General features: G+C 34.0%; 1 protein-coding gene across 2 annotated transcripts in view; it reads right to left on the minus strand.

The window, feature by feature from the left end:
- Positions 1-475: 475 nt before the first annotated feature.
- LOC150096596 (ras-responsive element-binding protein 1-like) overlaps positions 476-25,294 on the minus strand; it is a 37,204-nt gene continuing 12,385 nt past the window's right edge. For both annotated transcript variants that reach the window (XM_090408314.1, XM_090408315.1), the window contains exons 2-4: positions 20,880-21,083; positions 15,577-15,815; positions 476-6,938 (exon numbers count right to left, since the gene is read on the minus strand). In XM_090408314.1, the coding sequence (XP_090264440.1) occupies positions 2,583-6,938; positions 15,577-15,815; positions 20,880-21,083 (4,799 nt within the window). In that variant the 3' untranslated portion in view covers positions 476-2,582. The remainder of the gene's footprint in view (positions 6,939-15,576; positions 15,816-20,879; positions 21,084-25,294) is intronic.

Raw genomic sequence — 25,294 nt, forward strand, 5'->3', positions numbered from 1 at the left:
ATCCCAACCACCTTTTGTGGTTGGGATTCACATTTTTTATTTATTTTTTTATCTCAATTATTAAAAATAATAATCGGAAACTGTTCTAAATCAAACACAGAACTTTTTCAAGCTGCTAACAAGTAGAGTGGTAGTTTCACATTGGACAATGAAATTCATTGCCCTCTACCACCTAAAGATATTCAAAAACATCTATATCCACAGTGAAAATTAAATTTCCAATAAGTCTGTTAGAGAACAGTATGCTATCTCGTGAATAACAAGATGATCTGTCAGTGGTCATATTGTAGGAATGCATGCTGTAAAGTACACAAAATGAATTTAAGATTGCATCCTCTGGCATAAATTGTTTACTTTGTTTCTTGGTTGCTAACATACTAATATAGTTCTGTACAAGAAAGTGCTCAAAGAACTTAACAATGGGTTAAATTTCAAAATGTGAGGTACATAAGAAATCAAAGCAAATTTTCTGAAATATGGTCTTTAATACATGAGTCACAAATATACAAATAAAAATTTAAGATTAACAAATGGAATGAAATCACACAGATGTGTACATTTCAAGTACACTTCATCAAAAATTATAATACATAAATGATCTCCGTAGATTTAATCACAGTGAGGAGAGCATAGACTATTGTCCACTTAAGGAATCTTTCCAGGTAACTAACTTGCACCACATATAGCTGCAGCATGTGTGTATATAAATATATTTCCAATAGTCACATATGTACAGTTTGAAGTTGGAATAGACTAGTTTCATAAAAATTTACATGTTTTAACAATGGTGGAAAGATTGCCAAAAACATACTACTGCTACTAGCAACATACTATCTTTTCCAACCAAATATTTTTCTAATAGATACAAGTTATCTACAGGTGCAAACTTGGACGGCTTAGCAGTGCATATAAATCATCTTAACATTTTATTATGTGTATTTCTTCTAAAAGAAGACACCTTTCCCCCAGAGACTACAACTATTAATAAAAAATAACCATTTAAGTAACATATAAGAACCTAACTTCATTTTACACTAAGGCACCAAATGGTTTACAGTTTGTAAAAGTCACAAAATACTCATTAAATAACATTGTGATATGTTGAGATGATACAAGCAATAACTGTTAGATAATTTATAATTCAAGTAATGTAAGTTTATTCAGATAACTGATTCATAAGCTAACAAGGATGTTCGATTATGCTTTATGAAATATTTACATTACTGCTTTACAAATCAGCATCATGCATTAAATCATAATTTTTAAAAATATAATCGATCAACAACTCTACCAGACGTAACTCCATTAGCAGTGTCGATGCTTGAACACACTAATCTCTTGCTTCAATAAGGAAGGGTCCTTACAAGTGTTTATTAACTAAGTGATTATGATAGCGCATCAAAACATGTTCAACTCTCATAATTTGTATAACTGCTAATTATTAAATACCTAAAATAACATTTGCACCAAATAGAATTCACAGAAGGTGACAATCTCTGGCATACTATTAAGCCACTCATAGTCAGTTCTCAATATAGCAAACACCATTAGAACAAACTCACTGACTGTTACAAAAAAAAAAAAACCCTAGCTAGGAATAATGTTGTCCTAAAGGAAATTTGCTACAGCTGACTATTCACTATAACAAATTATTCCCTACAAGTTCACTATAGCGAGAGTACAATGTCTAACCTTATAATGTACAGGCTGAGGATTCATAAAACAATTCTAATTACAAATATTTTAATTTTTTATATGTAACTGATTAATAAAAACAGTTCCAAGCAAAAATACAGTAAGTTTGTTAATAACGGTATAGTCAACTCTCACTATATCACACAGTTAACAAACTTACTCTTTACTGCAAACTACAGAAAAATCATTAAATCCTCAATGCTGTTCCAAAAGAAATTCACTATAGCAAACTATCTGTGTAGTTCCAATGAGTTCACTATAATGAGAGTTGACTATACTAAGAAAAAACTGAATTCATAAAAGTACCAGTCTCAAGCACGAACAACTCAATAGTTTAAAACATGCTCACTAAACTTAAATTTCAAATTTATCAAAAGTAAGTCAAATCAAATATTTTGGTTTGTCAATTTGCCAAAAATTCAACACACTTTAACCTGTTTTACAATATCAAAATTTAGTACACATTTCTTTCCTTGTATTTTTTCCCTCCTGGAGGTTTGCCAAAGTTAAAAAAAAAGTTAAGTATTTGGACAGATAATGCTTTGCAATACATGTACTGCAAATAACTGTTCGCTTAAATAGGTACAAATAATAGCCATACTTAAAACATCCACACGTTTCTCCCTAACTTGAACAGAATATGTGGAGGATGGAATGAATATATGCAGTGCATAGTCTGGAATACAATAATTATGTATATAGTGCATAAAGAAGTGTTCACAGTACATAAAACTGGTGCATAGATACAGTACATTTTCATGGGTTCCCTGAGAAATAATTTATCAAAACATGTTAGCTAAGAAATATATGTTCATCTAAAAATTAATATTACATTTCTAATAAGCATACATATATATATATATATATATAATATATATATATATATATTACACTTCTTTTACCCCTAAAAGGCGGGCTGCAGAATCAGGTGAATCAAGCATTTCATTAATCAACTTGGAATCATGAATACCCAATAAATTTTCAATCAAGTCACTATTATCATCTTGGTCCCTTTGAAGCTGTTCACTACATTTGCTGACATTTAACGAATATTTTGATTGCATCTTTTTTTTGTTGTTCCAAGAAGAATTAATTTGCAAACCATCTTCTTTCATTAAATATAGTAATGAATTATGGCATTTATTTTTTTTTGACTGAAGCAGTTCATTTGTATTGCACTCTTCGTCTGTGCTATCTTGTTGAGGCCCTTCGGTATGTTTGCGCTGGTGTCTAATCATACTATGCTTAAGAGTAAACTTTTTGTGACAAATATCACAAGAAAAAGGCCGTTCTCCTGAGTGAGTTCTCATATGACGCCTCAAATCTTCAGCTGACCAAAATCGTCTACAACAAAAAGCGCATATAACTTTTCGCTGGGAGTATTCCATATATTTACTTTTAGAGGAATCTGTGTCGTCATCATTATTTGCAGTATTTAGAATTACAGGAGAGGATATGCCCTCTTGGTCAGATGCAATGTGTTCTAATGCACCCTTACTTATCAGCATTTGATACTCTGATGAATGATATTTTTCAAGATGCTCCAAGCAATCCTGACGTTTGGCATATGATTCTTCGCAAAGATGACATCTGTATGGAAGTTCTGTTTGCTGTCCACTATGAGTCCCTAAAAGTGTATCTTGAGAATGTCCTGATACATTTTCCACATCTTTACTGGAAATGTGATTTGACATATCTGATTCTTCTGCTGATTCAGAAATTATATCTTTTATTGCATTTTCACCTAGATTGCTTTCCAATTTATCTTTGGTGGAAAGATATTCAGAAATGTAAGAAACTTTTCCTGAACCAGTTTTGGTCCAATGTCTAAGATAAAAATGCTTTTTTAGATTGCCTTGTGTAGAGAATGAACTGCTTGAACAAAGATTACATTTATATGGACGTTCTGGTACACTTCGTGTAATTGCAGTATCAGCACTTGCAACATGCTTACGTGATCGGTGTCTCTCACAGTTTGATTTTGTAGTAAAATAAATTGGGCACTGTGGGCATTTATATGGCTTTTGTCCAGTATGAGTTAAAATATGTCTTCTTAAAGAACTGGACCATGGAAATTTTCTGCGACAGAAAGGACAAACAACGCTTTTAGATGACTTAGCATAAGAACTTTTTCGTAACATATTATTGCTTGCTAAAGGCACAGTTGATGTAGAACTTTCATCGGTTGACTTATCATCATTTTGCTCAACTTCTCTATCAGAACTTTTATCAGTATTTCGAGCTTCATATAGATACTGCTTAAACCCTTGTGAATTCACAGTGTCAATAACAGAAGACACACTTGCAAGATCTGTTGGTGGTTCAGGGTCTGATGTTTTATTTTTGCTACTAGATTCATCACTAATTTCACAGTTGTCAGTTTGATTACCACTTGTAGAGGACTGGTGACCTTCCAGATTTTGTGTAGAGACTGCTTTTTCTTTATCTGAAGGGAAAAGTAATACATTCAAATCTTTATCACTAACTTCACCTTCAGAAGTAGTATCCTTTCTTTGCGGTGTAGAATTTAAGTTAGCTTTACTGTTTAGTACAACTAGTAAGGCATCTCTTGTTTTGGTAGACAGAGTCTGTATATTCTGTTTCTGGATTTTATTCAAAGACAGAGTTGGAATGAAATTACGACTACGAGTTGGTCTTGCAAATTCTGGATGTTTTCTTTTGATGTGCCTTTCCATGTTTGACTTCAAGGTAAATCCAGCTGCACAGTATTTACAATTAAAACACCTATTATTGCGTTGTGGCAATTGACTGCTATTTGTACAATATGGCAAAAGTTGTGTGGTACCTGTTGAAGTTTCAGCAATTATATTTGGAGATGATAGTGAAAAGTTAAGTGCTGTATCCATTGGAGACAGGTGGCTAGAAGAATCTCCTGATGCAAAATCTAAAACATTAGGACTAATACTTTGTGGTGGTGTACTTCTATATACACTAAATATACTTACAGGCCTAGATTCTAGTACAGGAGTACTTTGTGGAATATCTGCTCTTACAGTGAGATCCAGTGCATGAACTGCTAAATCTAAAGGAATTTCTTGAGGAGGAGGAAGCTGTGAGAGGCTCACAAGACTTCTAGCAGCATTTACAATATCATCTATATTACTCAGCTGACTATCTTCTGATTCATTTATGGAATTTACCCCATCTTCCTTAATAGTAAGATTGAGGGGTTGTTCATTCTGTTCTCCAACATCTTGTTCGTCTTTACCATCTTTTATTGAATTTTCATCAGAGAAATGCAAATACTCTTGATCTGAAAGGTCACTTATGGCATTTGCTACAACTAGTTCTTTAACTTTTTCTTTTAAATGTGGATGTTGTCTCATAACATGTCTAATGCAGTTATTTTTGGTAGAAAATCCCAATTTACAAACTGAACAGAAAAATGGCTTCCGGTGACAGCTGTTGTGAAGAGAACGTAAATGGTGACGTAGAACACGATTGAATTTGAAGTCCACATTGCAGTATTTGCACACAGTTTCAAAACTTCCAATTTCAGGAGAAACAGACTCTGATGTTTTTGTCTCGGACATGTTAGGATTATACCTCATAGCACTACGTATATCGGATTTTATTACTTTATTATGACGCTTACGTACATGTCTTTCACAATTTGCTTTTGTTGTGAAAGCATAATTACAAATTGTGCATTGAAATGGCCTTTCCCCATTGTGGGTACGAAGATGACGAATGAGAGTACTTCTATCTAAACTAGTATAGGAACAGAGACTACAGGAATAAGCCATGCCACCTTGAGTGTGTGATCGAGTATGCCTTTTCATAGCTGTCTCATTTTTAAATGACATGTTGCAAATGCTACATGTAAGTTCACTATTTAATTCACTCTGAACATCTGTATTAATTTCTGGCTCTTCAGCACCTTTTGTTAATAAAGCTGCTTCATCATAATCTTCTCTGGATGGAGTTTCTGGACTAGCATTAGCAGATTCTGCAACACAAGGTGAATCTGGCATAATGCTAGTTGATACTTTTGGTGGAGAAGCAGGTGATGCAGCTACTGGAGATGACTGACCACTTGGAAGCAGTGGGGCTTTTGAAGTTAATGATATAATTGACTGAATATCTGCAAAATCAGTACTATTTTCTGTAATGGTTTCTTGCATTTTGTCAGTCTGAGGTTTTCCATGAACAAAATAAGAGAAACTTTCAAAATTTTCTTCCACATTTTGTCTCTTGAGAGGTAATAGCTGCAATTCCTTTTTATGTAATCCAAGTAAGGCAAAATAATCTTCTTTTTGTGAACACTTGTACTGAGACTCTTTTTCAATACTTTTTATTTCTAAAGGATCTAAACAATGTTCAGGAGATCTGTGTTTGAATTGATGTATCTGCAGTGAAGTGGATGTATAAAATTCACATTTGCAAGTTAAGCAACAAGTACCTATTTTATCAGTGTGATTAATTGTGTGCAAATTAAGAGCACTAGAACAAGGAAAAGCTTTCTTGCATTTATCACATTCAAAATTGTGAAAGGCACTACTTGGACGTCTAGCGTTATTCTCACAAATAAATTTTGCTATTAAAGGAAACTTCACCGAAGTAAATTCAAGAAATGTCAAATCTTGAAACCCGATGGCATCAGAATGTTCATTTTCCTCTTTCGAAGCACAGGTGTGAACTTTATATGCATCATGATTATCAAAAATGGTTTCACATTCAAAACATCTTATTGGATTGTTTGGATGACTTTCCATGTGATATTTAAGGTCTGTATTATAAAGAACTTTGCCACAAACAGGACAGGAAACTTCTTCATCATCATCACCTTGTTTCAAAGATTCTGATAAACTTATATCTTGGGAAGAATGCCCCTCGCTATCCTTTCTCTCCAATTTTTCGGGAGAAGAAACTGGGCTAGATTCTATATCTACAGCTTTTCTCTTCTTTGATTTAGATTCTTTACTATATTTTGAAGGAAATGTGTCTTCAGTATCACCATGAGTACGCATATGTCTGTGCATGTTACCATTAGTAGTAAATGCCATTTTACACACTTTACATTTGAAAGGACGTTCTCCAGAATGAACCAACATATGACGATCTAATGAACTGGCAGAACTAAGGGTCTTTCCACAGATGCGACACGTATGAGAATGATTATTTGGATGGTGATGTCTGATATGAACAGTGAAGGAATGTGTGGTATCAAGTTGTTTTGCACAGATAGGACACTTCAAATCATCAGCAACTTGACTGTCATTCTAGAGAAGAGAGAAAAAAAAAAATTATCACATACAAATCTTATATTTTAAATACTAAACATGTTTTTCCAGCATCAAAAAAAATTATTTAAATATTACACACAAAACTGCCTATTTTTTGCAATAGCAAAACTAAACAAAATGCATTTTAAACAACATTAAGTTAGAAGACAATTACATGTCATGCCCACAACTGAAAATCACATAAAAGGTATGATAATCTTCACTGGTGAGAAATAAATATTTCATGGTAAAACATCTTCATGGTTCATAACATTGTTCTGATACTTTGATCAAATAATTTTTTAACAATGCAGAAAGAGGCACTTTTTTTTTTTTTTTGAACTGAATGACATGTAAAAAACTCATAAAGGACCTAAGCAATAGTTGGCTATATTGGATAGTTTGGTATGGTGAATTTTCTTTAGCAATGCCTATGAGGCTTTGGTTAGAACATTTTATTACATTGTTATAGTGAATGAGTTTGTTATAACAGTGTTTCATATAGTAAGAGTCAACTGTATTGTCATGTTTCTTAAATAAGCAATATTTTTTTGCAAACCTAATTAAAATTGTAAACAATAATATGCCAATTTATCAAATGGAAGATCAGCACTGGTTTGTAAAAGGAAAGATCTTCCTTAAGCAATTTACTTTATTTTTTTTATGTGGCTTCCACCCATGAAAAATTTATTTATAAACCTATAGTACATTCATACCATAATTAGGTTAAGGATTTTTTATTTTAATGATTATGATAAAACAACAAAGCTGCTCTATAAGAACGACCTTTCTGGTAGTAAGGCTTATATGTTGGCTATTCGTAACTGTATTTTTTAAAGAAATTACAATGTAGACTAATATTAACTAAAATAAATTTAATTAATACTTCCAGTATTTCTGCAAAGTCAAATTGCCATTGTCAGGAAACGCAATATAATAAGATGCGTGCATGCAAGCACGAAACAAAGTGACGAAGATGAAGCATGTCAACTGAGAGTAGGCCTAAAGTCCTAAATAGTGCATCCTAGTAAGCTAAATTGGGCATCCTTGGCTGTTTGGCTGAAATATAGAGGATAAGACCTCAAATTTGGGGCAGTTTCATAAGGCAGAAATAGAGTCAAGGAAGTCTTTCATATTTATATTTGCTGCAATGGAATAAAATGGCTTTCTTCCAGCATATTCTTTGGCAGGTGTCTAAAGCATGGTCAACAAATCCTGAGTGGCTGTAGTGATGGAAATAGATATAGCCCTTATATTCAGCAATTCTGAACATAAGGACTATATGGCTGTCCTACCTGTTTGGCCATAGTAGAATAATTTATAAGGGCCCTTGTAGTTGTAAACTATCCTACTATGCCAAACAGTTAGGACAGCCAACATTAGAATTGCATCCATTTCCATCACTACAACCACTCAGGACTTGCTGACCATGCTTTAGACACCTACCAAAGAATATACTGGAAGAAAGCCATTTTACTCCATCACAGAAAATATAAATATGAAAGACTTTTCTTCGAATCTACTTCTGCATTAAGAAACTGTCCCAAATTTGGGAAACTATCATCCTCCTTACTTTAGCCCAACAATCAAGGACACCCAATTTAGTCCACTGGGGAAGGGTGCAATATTTGGGACTTTATGCCTACTCTCAGTTGACATGCTTCCTGTGTACATATATCTTATCATTGGTTCCCTAGAAATGAAGGAAAGTATTGTAAAAAGAATTGAGATAAAGGTGACATGAAAACTGAAAATAAAGATATTTTGTCAAGATGTGACAGAACAGCAGTAGTAAAACCATCAAAAACCTGAAATGTGAAAGGCAACCAGAGTAAATGTAGTTCAACCAGGAATGCTCAAAGATGAAGGTTGAAATGTTTTACAGTGGCTGCATTACATAATTCAGAAGACCACATTCCAGATAACTGAAGTAGATCTTGTAGAATGCCCATCTATAAAAAAAAAAAAAAAAAAAAGAGTATTAAAATAATGTGAAAGTTATAAAGGAATTTCCCTGATGAGTGCTCCAAGTAAGGTTTATGCAAGCATACTTGAGAAAAGACCAAAAAAATTATGCAAAGAAATCTTAGAAGAATAAACTGAGTTCAGGCCAAATAGATTAGATTGGTAGAATCAGATTTTTACTTTAAAACAAACAATTCAGAAATCATACATTTGTATTTTAAGCTTTATAGATCAGGTGCTAAGAGAAAAGCTGTTCAAATGGGTACAATTATATGGTGTAAAGGAGACATTATATCGAAGGACACAGTTGACCTCTGAGCTGTAGGCCAGCAATTAGAACTGAAGGAATTACAGGTATATGGTTTGATGTAAAATCAGGTGACACAAAGGTGCACATTACTTCTACTGCTATTCATCTATATCAGTGTTTCTCAACGTTGAGCATACGCCCCACAGGGGGGGGGACAATTAGAAAATGTACGTGTACATATTTATATTATACTTTTTCAGAACTTCGCTGACTATTATGCTAGAGGGGGGGCATGAAAATCTTTGAGACGTTGGAGTGGAGCATGATCCAAAAAACGTTGAGAAACACTGATCTATATGGATCACATTATGAATAGGAAAATGGCATTATAAGATGTTAATCTGAACTATTTAAACTTTATGCTGATAATATTAATCTCTTAAATAAATCCAGTACAAGTCTCTAAATAACTGCTGTAACAAATTTGGTATGAAAATAGGCAGGAACATTGACAACATCTGCTGCATTCTGAATACAGAATCTACAGAACAGGTAATCATTTCAGCTATTTTAACAATTTTTAGCAAACATGGCAAATTAAATATGGAAATAGATTTACAGAATTAGCAAAGTGGATATGACAGAATGTCAACTGAATAAATATATAGTAAGTTCCCATTTTATGACAATTTGCTCATACAATGATTTTAAATTATAACCAATACTCATTTATAGATGCTTCCTATGCTCATACAATGGTTCTGCTGATTTGAAGTTACACAGTTTTGTAGATATTCTGTTTATATCATCAGTTACTGCATATCTTATGTTTTGGTGTGGACTATAAATTTTATAACTATTTATTGCTGTTGATAATGGCAGATAAAATTCAAAGTAAGGATACTATTCCTTCCATTGAAAAGCAAAAGACCTGTAAATCTATTACATTAGATACTAAGATTAAATTTGCTAAATTTAGTGATGATGGTAAATCTGTAACTGTGACTATCTTAATGACAAAATGGAAAAACTGAATGGTGTGGAGAGGTGACCAAACTAACCAGCATGTTCCCTTCATTCAATAATTTTTCATTTCTAGCTTTTTTGTTACAAGAATTATTCTAAATTTGCTTTATTTAAGTTGGTTATTCAGATAACTATATATGCCTGATGAAAAATGTTGTTGACCTATTACATATGTCTAAAAGTGTGAAAAGAACAACAACAATGATTTGGAGCCTAATGTTTCATATGACCAGGGTATGCCTGTATATGGAATAAGAGAAATTTGTCATTTCTCTAAATTTGACTAATACACTGTCATGTATACATCTAAACTAAAGTAGCTATGCACAAGATGATGTTCAAACTGATTTTAACTTATGCATCTTAGATATTGGATTAGAAACAAAACAATTGATCAAAGACTGAAACCACACATAAGAGTTCAGAGAAAAATTAGGAAAGTGAACAGATGACATCAATGGCAGAATCATATTAAAAATGAGGGTATTAGAAAGGAACTTAATATTGTTAGCACTTAGGAATATGTGAGCACAGCTAATCTCAGGTGGTATGGTCACTTAAACAGAATGAGAGGGGGAAAGTTAGAAAAGCAGGTGTTTTGTGCAAGGATGACAAAAAGAACACCCAGAAGGAGACCAAGATGAACTGATACAGCAAGTAGTGCCTTAGAAGACAAATATAAGATGTGACAATATTTTGGAGTCCTGACCAATAGCAGATTAATTTGGATGAAAACTGTTGATAGGAATTTAGTAACAATGTCAATTTTTCATTAGTACTCACATAATATTCTGCATACCTGTTGAAGACACATAATAGGAATCTGATTATGTTAAAAAAAAAGAAAGAAAGTGTTCCTTGTCCCATAACCCTTATCTACACATGGCACCAGTGTTCTATAGGTGTTGTAATCTCTCATGTATGATATTCATAAAACAAAGCAGTTAAGTGAAATATTTTTTAACTTATTCCTTGAGAAATTTTCCCCTCTCTTCCCAATTTAATGTTTATGACAATCCCACACATGAAAAGTTAAAAATCTATAGCATGAATTGGATGCCTTAACATGATCTTTTTGGGCCATTTCAGTGAACATGGTGGCATGAAAGAGAAACTTCGACTGCCTAAAGAGTATGTAAAATTTCTAATTATAACTTCTCTAATACTTTAAATTTAAAGAGTAAAGAATACTATGGATGAGTTCAGAGGAAAGGTACATATCAATATTAATATCTCCATCTTTCTATTAATGTGTTGGGCTCAGTGACTTGAAGAAAACTTCATTATCTTAGGAGACATGAATAGCAAATACCTGTTACGGGGTTTTGAGGAAATAAACCCAAGAGGAGAAAACCTGAGTAATTTCTTAGACGAAACAGGACTAATAACTCCCAACAGTGGAGAATCCACTTATTTGTCTCATTCTTATGGTACAAAAGATGCCCTAGATATTACTGCGGTGTCTCCAGATCTTCACGACAAAGTTATTTGGTCTGTTTTGGAACCAGTAGGAAGCGACCATACCCCAATATTAATTAATCTGAACCCAAAAATGACTAGACCTACTCAAAAAAGAAAATATCATTGGAACTTCCAGAAGGCAAATTGGGAGAAATACAAGGAGGAAGTAAGTAAAATACTGAAAGATCACACATACTATGATGACTTAGACAAAGACTCATAACTTGGAAGAATGCAGCAAAGCATTTGCTGTATTCTAAATGCAGCAAAGAAAAGTATCCCAAAGGGCTACAGGAGAAAAGTTATTTCAGCTACACGAAGGTTCACCAGGAACTTGCCAGTAAAATAACTAAATGAAATGAATTATTTAACATCTTAAAAATTGGAAGCTCTCCAGAAACCAGGATCGAGTATAACAAGATAAATGCTGAAATTAAACAAAAATATAATATCTTACAAAGAACTAAGCGGCAAGAATTTTGCCACAACTTAAATCCAAACACTTCAGATACCAAACTTTGGAAAATGACTGCTAATTTACAAAGAGAACTACCAAAGGCAAGTGAGACTAACACGCTAAAAGATCCAGGTGGAAATATTAAAATTGGAGACAGGGAGATCGCAAATACCTCAGCCTTTCATTTTCAAAATATAAGCAAACTATAGATGAATACTAGGAAAGCTCATCAAATATCAAAACAGGCTCGACAGCAGAAAAACGCTGCAAATTCCCCAGAAAATAAAAACAAATTATTCTGGGATCCATTTACAATCTCTGATTGAGAGATGCCTTGGAGAGACTAGATATAAAGAAATCATGTGGAACAGATAACATACAAGGAATTATGATTAAACATCTTCCTTCCCTAGATTGGCTACTTTGCCTATACAATAATAGCCTAAAACAAGGAAAAGCCCCAAAAGACTGGAAGACAGCCACAATCACACCAATCTTATAAAGAAATCATGTGGAACAGATAACATACAAGGAATTATGATTAAACATCTTCCTTCCCTAGATTGGCTACTTTGCCTATACAATAATAGCCTAAAACAAGGAAAAGCTCCAAAAGACTGTAAGACAGCCACAATCACACCAATCTTAAAGCCTAATAAACCTCAAGACCAACCAGGAAGTTAGACCAATTTCACTGACTTCAATTCCAGGCAAATTGATGGAAAAAAACGATACTCCAACATTTGAATTACTATCTAAACAAAAATAGTATACTACCACATTTTCAGGTTGCCTTTAGAAGAAATCACTCAACTTTTCTACTTAACCCAGAACTTCCAGACCAAACTTACCAAATCCACCATTGCAGCTTTTATAGATTTTAGCAATGCCTTTGAAACAGGGAGATCGCAAATACCTCGAGGCAGAAACTTTTTCCAAACTTTGTCATATTGGAATAGAAGCGAAAGTTCTAAACTGGATCTATGACTTTCTAAGAAATAGAACAATTCGAGTTAGATAAATAATACCTTTTCCAAGAAAGTGAAAATAAGACAGGGACTCCCTCAAGGCAGCATTTTGAGTCCACTCCTTTTTTCCATCTGCTTAAAGAACTTAGATAAAAATATAAATAAAGCTAGCTATGTTTGCTGATGACTTGGTCCTATTCTCAGCTCACAACAACCTAGAAACAGCAGAAGGTCACTTAAACAAAGCAACTGAAAGTTTATCTACATACTGTGAAAACCAAAAATCAAAATTAACCCTACTAAATCAGAAATTTGTGTATTTACCATTAATAATCACCTCAGAAAGTGGAGACCAAAGATTTAGCTAAACAGTCAACTAATTACATTTAATGAAAACCCCAAATACCTTGGAATTATTCTGAATCCATCACTAAGCTTCAATAAACATATCAACAATGTTGCAGTCAGAGCAAAAAGAAAACTAAATATCATGAAAAGTATCTCAGGTAAAGAGTGGAGAGCTGATGCTAAAACCTTAAAAGTCACATACACCTTTATTATCTGACCCATAATGGAATATGCTTCACCTATCTGGATGCAAATATCACAAACCAGTTTAGACAAGCTTATAAAAATTCAGAAAAATGCAGCTAGAATCATATGTGGACTAGGGAATACAACTCCTGGAAAAATAGCAGAATTCGAATCCAACCTTGTTCCTTTAAAAATTAGGTGGCAAGAAAATCTTACTAAATTTGTAGAAAAAAGAGCCAACCTTGCACCTCATAGAACAAGTGAACTTTTTAAAAATTGGCAACCAACAAACAGAATAAAGAAAAAATCAACAATGCATGAAATCATGGAAAATAAAATTCCCTTGGATTGTCCAAACAAAATAGCCAACTATCCAACATTTCCTCCAAATCAAGACAGGAAAAATATAGTTAGCAATTTTGAAAATATAAGAAAAAAACATGAGAAAAAAAGTCTAGAAAAATCTTGAGATCATTAGCTCTTTCAAAAATAATGGAATATGGACCTGAGTCAATACAGATGGCTCCAAAAATCCAAATGGCAATTCTGGGAGTGGAGTACTCATCTATGGTTCTCAAAATATAGAACTAAAAACAACTAGCAGTATTGGATGCAACTCATACCATGCAGAATTAATAGCTATTAACAGCACTGCAACATTTGGATAAACAAAGCCCAAAGGAATTTATATTTTTCACAGATTCATTAGCAGCCCTTCAAGCTATTAAGAACTGCTACACCAGCCATCAAGAAATACTTAGAGACATAGCAAAAAACATAAACAAACTACATAAGGATTCCAAAATAATTTTCCAATGGATTCCATCCCGTATGGGATTAAAGGGAAATGAAACTGCAGATGAAGCAACATTAAGTGATACTACAGATTTATCTTTTTAAAACCATTCAAAAAGAAAACATAAAAAGAACGATTCTCTAAGCATGACTCACCACTGGTATTCAGCAGAAAAACCAGAAGCTACCATCAACTCCAAGTTTAATCACTGTGCCACTACCATGATCTCTCGCCTCAAGACTGGCTACACAAGACCAATCAAGTTTAGCAATGGCATAAAAGTCTTCCCCATCTGCAAAATCTGTAACATTCAGGAAGCATCGCCAATGCATTTACTAAATTGTATGAATATTTCCAAATGTGAACTTTATAACAACCCAGAAAAGGTGCTATATAAAATACATGAATGATCTGGTGTAATAATACCATGGGATAATAAATAAATAAATTTTTGAATTACCAATTTTTCCTGTAATTTTAGAACATATACAACATATACGTAAAAGAAAAATTGTTCATCCTTTCTGTTTTTAATCCAGATGCACTGGGACATATTACTGTCAGACAGAAAAAAAAAAAAGCTGCTAACTATGCTGACTACTTCAAAGAAAGAAATTTGATCCCTATTAAAATCTACAGTTGGTAGTCAGAAGAAGCATCAGTGTTGTCATTTTATTAGAAGTTTAAGCCATAAAATCAACCTAACAAAACTGATAGTTTGATTTTCAGTTATCTCAATGTTAAATTTTAACTAAAATACACAGATCACAAATATATACACTAATATTAAATGTTTCATTTTCAAGTCATTTAAACCATTCAATCTGTTCCTGCCTATTTGTCCATATTTATGTCATTGCTGTCACCAAGCACAGTTTGCTTGTACACATTGCAGAGAGAGAGAGAGAGCACAGCACTGCCTTCTAATTGTCTCTACAGTTGCTGTTATCTCTAGTACAATTTTATCTGGTTTGCTCTAACCTCGCCCATTTCTGATTCTTAGTTATCCTAATTTACATATTTTTTTTTTATACATTTTTTATTGAACTTAGTCAGAAAACAGAATTCCCTTTCATTCACCTATATCCTAATGGAAAATACTTATAGAAATGTGTTGGCAAGTTTACTGTGTTATATTTATCTCAAAACTAGAAATAATCAGAATAACATAATTTTACCTTTAATTCTGCTTTCTTCTTGCTTGGAGATGACTGGTCACTGCAATTTTCATTTTCACTCTCACTAAGAGATAAACTTTTTTGATCGCTATCTAGAATATCACTTTGTTTAGAAGATACAGGTTTTTTCCCCTTTGGATCCTTCTTTCTTTTTCTCTTTCCAATTTCTTGTTCATCTTCTACAATTAGTAAATTTCCATTACTTGTAGAAGTAGCTTTGTTATCCACCTGTTCCCAGTCTATTGGAAAGACACAATTTAAATGAACAGAAATATAAAAATATTTAATATTATTCTAATCATATAGGCATGTTAATAAACATCAAGAGAAAAACTGATTTTTTTGAATGAAATTACTACTGTGGTATGATAATTATTCAGTACTTTAGTATATTTAATAGACATGCTGGAACATTATAGGTAAATAATTATTCACGTTGGATTACTCCAATCCTCTTAGAATAGTTGTTGTAGTTTTTGCAAAATGTAAACTTTGATAGTCAATTTAAAAATTTACTTGATGATATGTTATGAAGAGAACAACTGGCCACTAAACATATACTAGTAATTTTATTTCAAGTAGCATGAATACATTACATACATGCAGCTATAAGAATAACTAGACAGAATGGATTTCTAATGGGTGGATCTTGTCTTAGCAATTTACTTACATTTTTTGATTAGGTAATGAGGGTGTTAGATAAGAGCGAATCACATATAGTAATATTCTTGGACCTTACAAAAGCATTTGATAGATTACCACATAAGTTGGTGTGCAAACTGGGGGAGAATGAGAATAGATAGTATATTCTCATTTATTAATATCAGTTTTAATATTAATTTGGAGTGCAGAAATATAAGACTGTGTACTGTACTGATAGTGCTGTACTGCAGGAAGTGGATGACGTTCAAGATCTAGGACCAACGGTTGACAGTAGACTGAAGGCACAGAGTGTGTTGCAAAGACTGCATATCGTAGTGTTACTATGATAAGAAGTATGCTAAAATGTAGGGATATGGAGGTGGTTGTGCTATTGTATAAAACACTGGTCAGTCCACACTTGGACTATTGTGCTCAGATTTGGTCATATGGTTTTCATTGTGATGTGGAGACATTGGAGGGTCCAAAGAGAAGTAACTAAGGCAATATCAGGATTAGGGAATTTTGACTATGGATAGCAGACAAAGGAATGTGGATTGCAGAGTTTGGTGGATAGGAGGAAAAAAGGTGATATGATAGCGATGTATAAGTTAGTGAGGAGATTATAAAAAGAGTAGAAGGCAAGAAAACAAAGCCATTCTTGGAAGCTATGTAAGAGCGTGGTGAAGAGAGGTGTGAGGGATAAATTTTTTACATGGATAAATGTGAGTAAATGTTGTCAGTTGAATGACCCGACCCAACCACAATCAGTATACTGACTCCATGGGTGGTGTAATAAGAATAATAATTAGCCTATATCTTCCTTAGTGTTGATTTCTTCCTAAGTTTAGTTGTGACCTCCATAAAATCCACTATCAACACTTCAAAGGAGCTTAATAGGCTGGAATTAAAAGAAGGCTGCATATATATATATATATATATATATATATATGTGTGTGTGTGTGTGTGTGTGTGTGTGCTTAAGGGTCAAAGCTGTATAACTGAGAGAAGACCTCCACATAGCCTTTAAAGGAATGCGGAGAACCGACCAGGGCTTCTGACCTAATGTCCAATCCTCACCTTCTCGTGGTGCACCCTGTTGGGTATCTACTTGGATACTGAACGAACGAGGATGGTCTGGCAATTTGGGATTTAGCCGACCAAATTGTATTCTTATTGGTTAAACCAAAATAAAAAATGATGGTACAACATGACAAAATTTCATGCCGGCTGGGGCGTCACCCGGTTAAACAAGGCCCCCATTGTTTTTGCCAGGAAACCAGGGCAAACAGCGAAAAGTCAGCTACTGGAACAAATCTGAAAACAAACCCCAACTCAACATCACCAGGGTTAAAGATCGGTACTATCAACGTAAGAAACCTGAATGGCAAAGAAATGGAGCTAGCTGAGGAATTAGATAAGCACCAGATTGACATAATAGGGGTGACTGAAACAAAAAAGACAAAAACTGGTGAGATCTTTCTGAGAAATAAATACAAAATATTATATTCAGGCAATGACAATCAAGGAAAAGAAGGAGTAGCCATAGTATTCAATACAAAATACGAGGCTAATCTTCTTGAATGGAAGTCAGTCTCAAGTAGAGTAATGTGGGCAAATATGAGAATGGGGAACTGGACAATGAGACTTATTTGTGCCTATGGTCCCACAGAAGGTTCTACTAAGGTAGAAGTGGAGGAATTTTTTGAGGCTTTAGAAAAAGCAACTGACACAATGTAAAAGGAAAAGTTGGTCCTTGTTGGGGATCTAAATAGCAGAGTAGGAAATGATTGTGAAACATACAAAAATATTTTGGGAAAATTTGGAGAAAAGACCAAAGCTAATAATAATGGCAAATACTGTTGGATTTCTGCTCAGGACACGGACTGGTTATTACTAAAACCATGTTCCAACATAAAAATGTGCACAAATTCACATGGAGAGAAGAGGCTAGGAATAAGAAAAGTCTCATTGACTATGTTATTGTTGATAGTGATATTTTCTCCCTGGTGCAGGACACCAGAGTGTACAGAGGATTTGAAATTGGAAGTGATCACTATTTAGTCTTGAGCAGGATAAAATTGAATTTCATATTCAAAAGAATAACATGTAAGAAAGTTTTAAAGCGAATAAAAGTTGAGCAGCTTTCAGATGTGAACTGTAGACTAAAATACACAAAGATTATTGAATTAAAAATGAAAGAGTTTGAGAACAGGAATCAAATCTTGGAGATTCAGTGGCAAACTCTGAAGAAAACATTGATTGATTCTGCCAGAGAGGCATGTGGTGAGGTTGTCTGCAAGGATAAAAAAATCAGAACTCCCTGGTGGACACAGGAAGTGAAGGAGAAGAAGAAAGCATATCAAACGTTCCTGTCAAATAAGTCAGCTTGTGCTCTTAGAGAATATAGAGACAAATGCAAGAATGCTAAACACTGTGTAAAACTAGCTAAACAAAAGTCATGGGAGGACTTTGGCAAGAAGGTGGCAAAATATTCTGGAGGTTGTTGAAGAAGCTTAGGAATGGAGGAAAGAGTGCTGCAAAAGGAGTTAGAGATGATAAAGGTGACATGAAAATGGGAGAAAAAGATATCCTTGAAGTATGGAGCAATTACTTTGAAAAACTGCTAAATGAAACAAGCAGTGATGACAGCACAGTGGTAAAAAACACTGACCAGGCATACAGTCAGGAATACATATCCATACTTGAAGTAGAAAAAGCCATCAAAGGCTTGAAATGTGGAAAGGCAGCAGGAGTAGATGATATTCGACCAGAAATGCTGAAGTATGGTGGTATAAGATCTTACAGTGGCTGTACTGCATAATTCAGAAAGCCTGGACAGAGGGAAGAATTCCCGATGATTGGAGTAGAGCTCTCATAGTACCCATATATAAAAAGGGAAATAAAACTGAATGTGAGAATTACAGAGGTATTTCCCTACTGAGTGTTCCTAGCAAGATCTATGCAAGTATACTTGAGAAACGGTTGAGAAGAATTGTGGAAGAAAAGCTTGGTGAAGAACAAGGTGGATTCAGGCCAAATAGAGGCTGTCAGGATCAGATCTTCACTTTATGACAAATAGTCAAGAAAGCATGGGAATATAACAGAGATCTGTATTTAAGTTTTGTCGATTTGGAAAAGGCATATGACAAGGTGCCAAGACAGAAGCTATTCAATATGCTGCAGTTATATGGTGTCAATGGGGCATTATATCAAGCAATACTTCGTCTTTATTTGAGTTGTAAGTCAGCAGTTAGAATTGAAGGAAGTACAGGAAGATGGTTTAATGTTAAATTTGGTGTGAGACAAGGATGTACATTATCCCCTCTGTTATTCATTATCTATATGGATCACATTATGAAGGAATGTGGTATTAAACCTGATATCAAAATTGGAGATGTTAATGTCAGCTCTTTGCTTTATGTGGATGATGTTATACTTCTAAATAAATCCGCTACAAGTCTGCAAGATTCATTGACTAAATTGAATAGCTGTTGTAATAGATATGGTATGAAGGTCAGCAATAAAAAGAAAAAGACAATGAAAATAGGCAGAATCATTGAAAATGTCAACTGTGTTGTGAATGGAGAACCTGTGGAACAAGTAAAACATTTCAGCTACTTAGGCATGATTTTTACTGAAGATGGTAAATTAAATATACAAATAGACAACAGAATCAGCAAAGCTGGTATGGTAGGAAGTCAATTGAATAAATTCATATGGAATAAGAGAGAAACTAGTCGGAACACTAAATTAGCTGTATAAAAGACAGTGTTAAAACCAGTTTTAACTTATGGATCTGAGAGCTTGGTCAGAAGTAAAACACTTGACCAAAGACTAGAGACCGCAGATATGAGAGTCCTGAGAAAGATTATAGCCGTGAACAGATGGCATCAATGGCAACACCATAGTAAAAATATTAGGAAAGAACTTGACATTGTCAGCATCCAGGAATATGTTAACAGAGCTAATCTCAGGTGGTATGGTCACTTAAACAGAATGGGCGAGGAAAGATTAGCAAAGCAAGTGTTCTCTGCCAGGTTGGCAGCAAAATGACCACCCAGAGGAAGACCAAGATATAGGTGGATTGATACGATACAAAGTGCCTTAGACGACAGAAATAGAAGAGCTGATAATGTTGGAGTCTTGACAAGTAACAGACTGATTTGGAGGAAAATTGTAGATAGGAAGTTAGTAATGATGTAATTTTTTCATGTAGTACTATCATATCCTGTACACCCCTTGAGGGTACATGGCAGGAATTTGATGATGATGAAGTTAGCGAGGAGATTATAAAAAGAGTAGAAGGCAAGAAAACAAAGCCATTCTTGGAAGCTATGTAAGAGCATGGTGAAGAGGGGTGTGAAGGGTAAATTTTTTACATGGATAAATGTGAGTGAATGTTGTCAGTTGAATGACCCGACCCAACCACAATCAGTATACTGACTCCATGGGTAGTGTAATAAGAATAATAATTAGCCTATGTCTTCCTTAGTGTTGATTTCTTCCTAAGTTTAGTTGTGACCTCCATAAAATCCACTGTCAACACTTCAAAGGAACTTAATAGGCTAGAATTAAAAGAAGGCTGCATATATATATATATCAGAATCAATTTAACAAATTTTTCACCATAATTTGAAATTCCTTGAAAACTCTCACTTTACCTGAATCTATATTTTCTAATTCTTTTCCTGAGCTTTCTTCTTGATCTTTTTGTATAAGATTATTAGTTGATCTGAGAATCATGTGAGTTCTCAAATCGCAGTTTTCTTCCATTATTTGGTCCCTGCTGGTTTGGTCCCCCGTTTCCTTTGTATCACAGAGTTTTGTCTTCTTTGCTATTAGACAGTGGTCATCTTTGCGAGGATCTAAAACAGATTGAATTAAAATAAACCATTTGTTTATGACATGGAATTTTGTGTTTCAGTAAACAAAATCATGTTGATATTTATTTCATAAATAACTTATAAAAGTTCTGAATGCATATAAACTCTTAATATTCTATTAGTTGTAACTCAGAATAATAATATCAATAAGGATAACAGAGATGAAAATACTTAATTTTTAATGAAAACTTTGACAAGTATAATTCATTGATTTTTCAATATTTGTATAAAAATTGCTACAGTATAAATCTGAACAGTATTTTTGACTTAGCTACTGTTTTGGACTGTATTATAAACAGATCAAGTTAAGCAGTTGTTTTACTTAATTTCAAAACAAGTACCATAATTTGAACTTCTGTAGCCCAGTTGGTTTCACTGATACCATCTTCTTGGAAAGAGTGAGCTAATCTCATATGGAAGTGGCTAAGTTTTCCCCCCCCCCTTCCTCCTAGAAACTCTGGTTTTTCAATGCATAATATACAGACATTGGATACTACAGGAATAAGAATTAACTATCCTGATCCCTGGTGGTTTCGAAATCCTACATGATACAGTGTGAGTCTATGTATTTGCATAAAACAGAACAAAACTGCCATTTAAATAAATGCTATTTTACAAATTAAAGCAGGCTAATGCCTACTATTTGGATATAATTATGCTTGGCTTGACTTGACTTCTACTTATGTTAATACAGTTTGCAAGTAGCCAAAAATAAAACTTGCCCAAAATTCAAAAAATTTATTTTTTTGAATTTTGGGCAAGTTTTTTATTTATTTATTATTTTGGGCAAGTTATTTATTTATTTTTTATTATTTTTTTATAAATTCATAAAAAGAATGGATACAGGTTAACACAACAAAATCTAAGTCCAATGAAAACATTTTCAATAATCAGACCATATCCAATGTAAAATTTTAAGATTATAATTTTTAACAAGAAAATAGGCCTTGGCCTGCATTTAATTGAAGTCATGTCAGTATGGTCCATACTCTGAAGAAATGGTTACATTCTTCTGCATTAAAATATTTCAGTTCCCTCCCCCACACACACATGAAGACCTACACAGAATGAAGTCTCTGGTGAATTAAACATCTCAACGAAAACTCTCTCCAGTAGTAGATACTGAATCCCTACAACTTCTCAGGATGAGATGAGATGAGATGAGAGATTCCCTGAAACCCAAGTAGTGTTTCTAATACAAAGATAAGTAAGAATGCAGGGTGGGAGAATTGTTTTATGTCATGTCTTTCTTTGAAAACAATTCAAAGCCAATATAAAGAGAAAATAAAGGCAGCTTTTACAAATAAAAGGGATTCAGTTTGCTTAAATGTGTGTTTCTCAAACAAACAGACCATGTACATGAAAATTTATATTTAAAGATTTTTATATACATTAAAACTAAAAAATTATTAAGTATAAAAATTACTTCATGCAAACACATTTCATAATAAGATATAATGAAAGTAAATTAGCTATTGCATTTTAGAACAAATTAACTTTTCTGATAAATATTATTATAATTATTGCTGATTTGTGACAGATGAGAAAACAACACAGATAAGGAAATAACAATGAATAACTTATTTTATTTATTTTTTTATGTTGCTCCCATCCACAAAAGATTATTTGTAAACCTATAGTACATTTTGGACTGTGGGTCGACTACAGGTGTATAATTTTTTTTCTATTTTTATCAAATTTATATTTTTTGTACTTTACATTTATTTCTCTCATAGTCTGGAAATCCTGCTTTAGAGAGAAAACATGGAACTTTTTCAAGCCACTTCAGGCCTCCAATAAGCAGGGTGGTGGTCTCATACCTGGCAATGACATTTATCTCCCACCAAAACCCCCCTTTTTATTTATATAAACCACCTATTTATTCACATTTAAAGTTTTTTTTCCCTAGGTATCAAAAAGCAACCTCAGCATCTAAAACTGGAAAAAAAATGGCACAAGCAAATATAAACAAAACATAGGGGTAAAAACAGGAGAATCTAATTTGTGTTCAAATCCTGAGTTTAAAACATTTATTTACTAATCTAGAAAAGCAGTTAAGGCAGTGTTTCCCAACGTTTTTTGGATCATGCCCCACCTCAACGCCTCAAAGATTTTGATGCCCCACCTCAATGCTGATAGTTCAGTATATCAGTATATGAAGTGACGAATGCAACATATTTTCTAATTGCCCCCGTGTGACGTACGCCCCACGTTAAGAAATACTGAGTTAAGGAAATCAATTTACCACAGAGAGGATGAAGATAACCTTCGATCAACTGAGAGTAGATAACCTATTATTATTATGAACTATTTTGAAATGTTGACATTAGCAACAACCTAACATATCTAAATGGATAGATAGTGCATTCACCTACCACAACACCAGATTATCCTTACCATTATAAACACCCTTACCTTTTCTTAACCTTCCAAATACAATGTAAATATTAATTCTCCAACTAGTAACATAGACCACAACATCATCCATGTTTCCTTTACTGGAAGAATCCAACCATTCTCACCTCTCATGTTTCCATGAAACTGAGAATGGCTGTGTTAAGAGAATGGTTTGTTCCATAGCAGATTAATGTTTCTATTCTCCTGATCCAAGCATCTGCTCAGACTGAATAACAGAAATAATTCTTGCAGAATGAGGGGCCTTCATCGCCCACTCCAAATTCCCAACTGCTACCCAAGCCAAGGTTCTCCCAGTGGCTTGAGCACAAAACTACAGCTTCACAGTGGAGCTCACAGCAGCCATAAAAAATTCATAACAAATCCAATCTGATTTTGAAAATGCCAAATGCAGAAAATTTATTTCCAGTACAAATAGGTTGAATTTTCTCATCTCTTACCAAAGCCACAAACAGCAACTTTTACCCATCCATACCTCTCACATTCAGATTGTACTACTATAACTGCTAACTCCTACACTGACAACCATAATCCCCTCTCAGTTTACCAAGAGCTGCTCAGTGCATGTCTCCCTTAGTATTTTGCCAGAAAGAAATTGAAGAATCCTGAATGGCTTACACAACAACAAATCACCTTATAGCATCCCCTCTGTTGGCTAAAAACCTGTGCTCCAGAATTTTATTCTGGAGTACAGGTTTTTATGTCTATTCTATTCTATACGACTTTTTCAATCCTTCCTACTCAACTGCCATGTACTCTACACTATGGAAACAAGCTTACATTCATCCCATTCAAATAAAATTTTAAAAAAAAAAAAAAGCGATAAAAGTCATTTGCTCTAAAAATAAAATAACTAGCTCTTACTTAAGTGTTCTCTCAAAAAAAGTTATAAACAACCCACTTCTTTACTACCTGGAGCCCACTCAGTCGCCAGCAATACAGAATTTGAAACACTCAAATCTCTTAGCCATCGCATATCACTCTCCGATCCTTTCTCATCTCTTACCAAAGCCACAAACAGCAACTTTTACCCATCCATACCCCTCACATTCAGATTGTACTACTAACTCCTACATTGACAACCATAAACCCCTCTCAGTTTACCAAGAATGTCTTTTTTGTGCTCTCTTTCATTGGGATAAGGATAACCATGCGAATATCAATGCTAACAAGAAACACTCGTATGTTATCTCTTACAAAAAAGACATCACCTCCCTTCCTCTTGATCATACCCAACTTTCCAATCAGATTTCTTCTTGGACTGACTTATACTTCTAGTCTCTCCTAACACAAACACATCTCAGCCACAGCTTTTTCAGCTACAAAAAACTTTTTTTGTAGCTGAAATGCTTCCATTAATTGAAGAATGCTTCAATTAATGGAAGCATTCTTCCAAAACTGTAAGAACACAGGAAGCTGCTGGTCAGCATTCATTTACTGTCTAGCTTGAAACTTGGTGTACCTTTCCCTCACCTGTGCAACTTCACCTGTTAAGAGGAGTGGTGCATCTAAAACTTTTCAAAAAATGCTCGATGCTATTAAGAATGGACAATATGATAAATTGACAACCACTCCTCTTACAGATTCACTCTAATCACTCTCAGAGATGTTTTACCTTATGTCTTTTCTATACATATTTCCCTAGATAACATTCTGCTGAGGTGGCCAACATCATTTCTCTGCTTTCTTCCAAAACTGTAAGAACACAGGAAGCTGCTGGTCAGCATTCATTTACTGTCTAGCTTGAAACTTATCAAACTAACACCTCTTCCTCCCAT

Source organism: Typopeltis vanoorti, chromosome 18 (assembly GCF_054136105.1).
Source record: "Typopeltis vanoorti isolate ZY-2024b chromosome 18, IOZ_Tvanoo_1.0, whole genome shotgun sequence".
Classification (NCBI taxonomy): domain Eukaryota; kingdom Metazoa; phylum Arthropoda; class Arachnida; order Uropygi; family Thelyphonidae; genus Typopeltis; species Typopeltis vanoorti.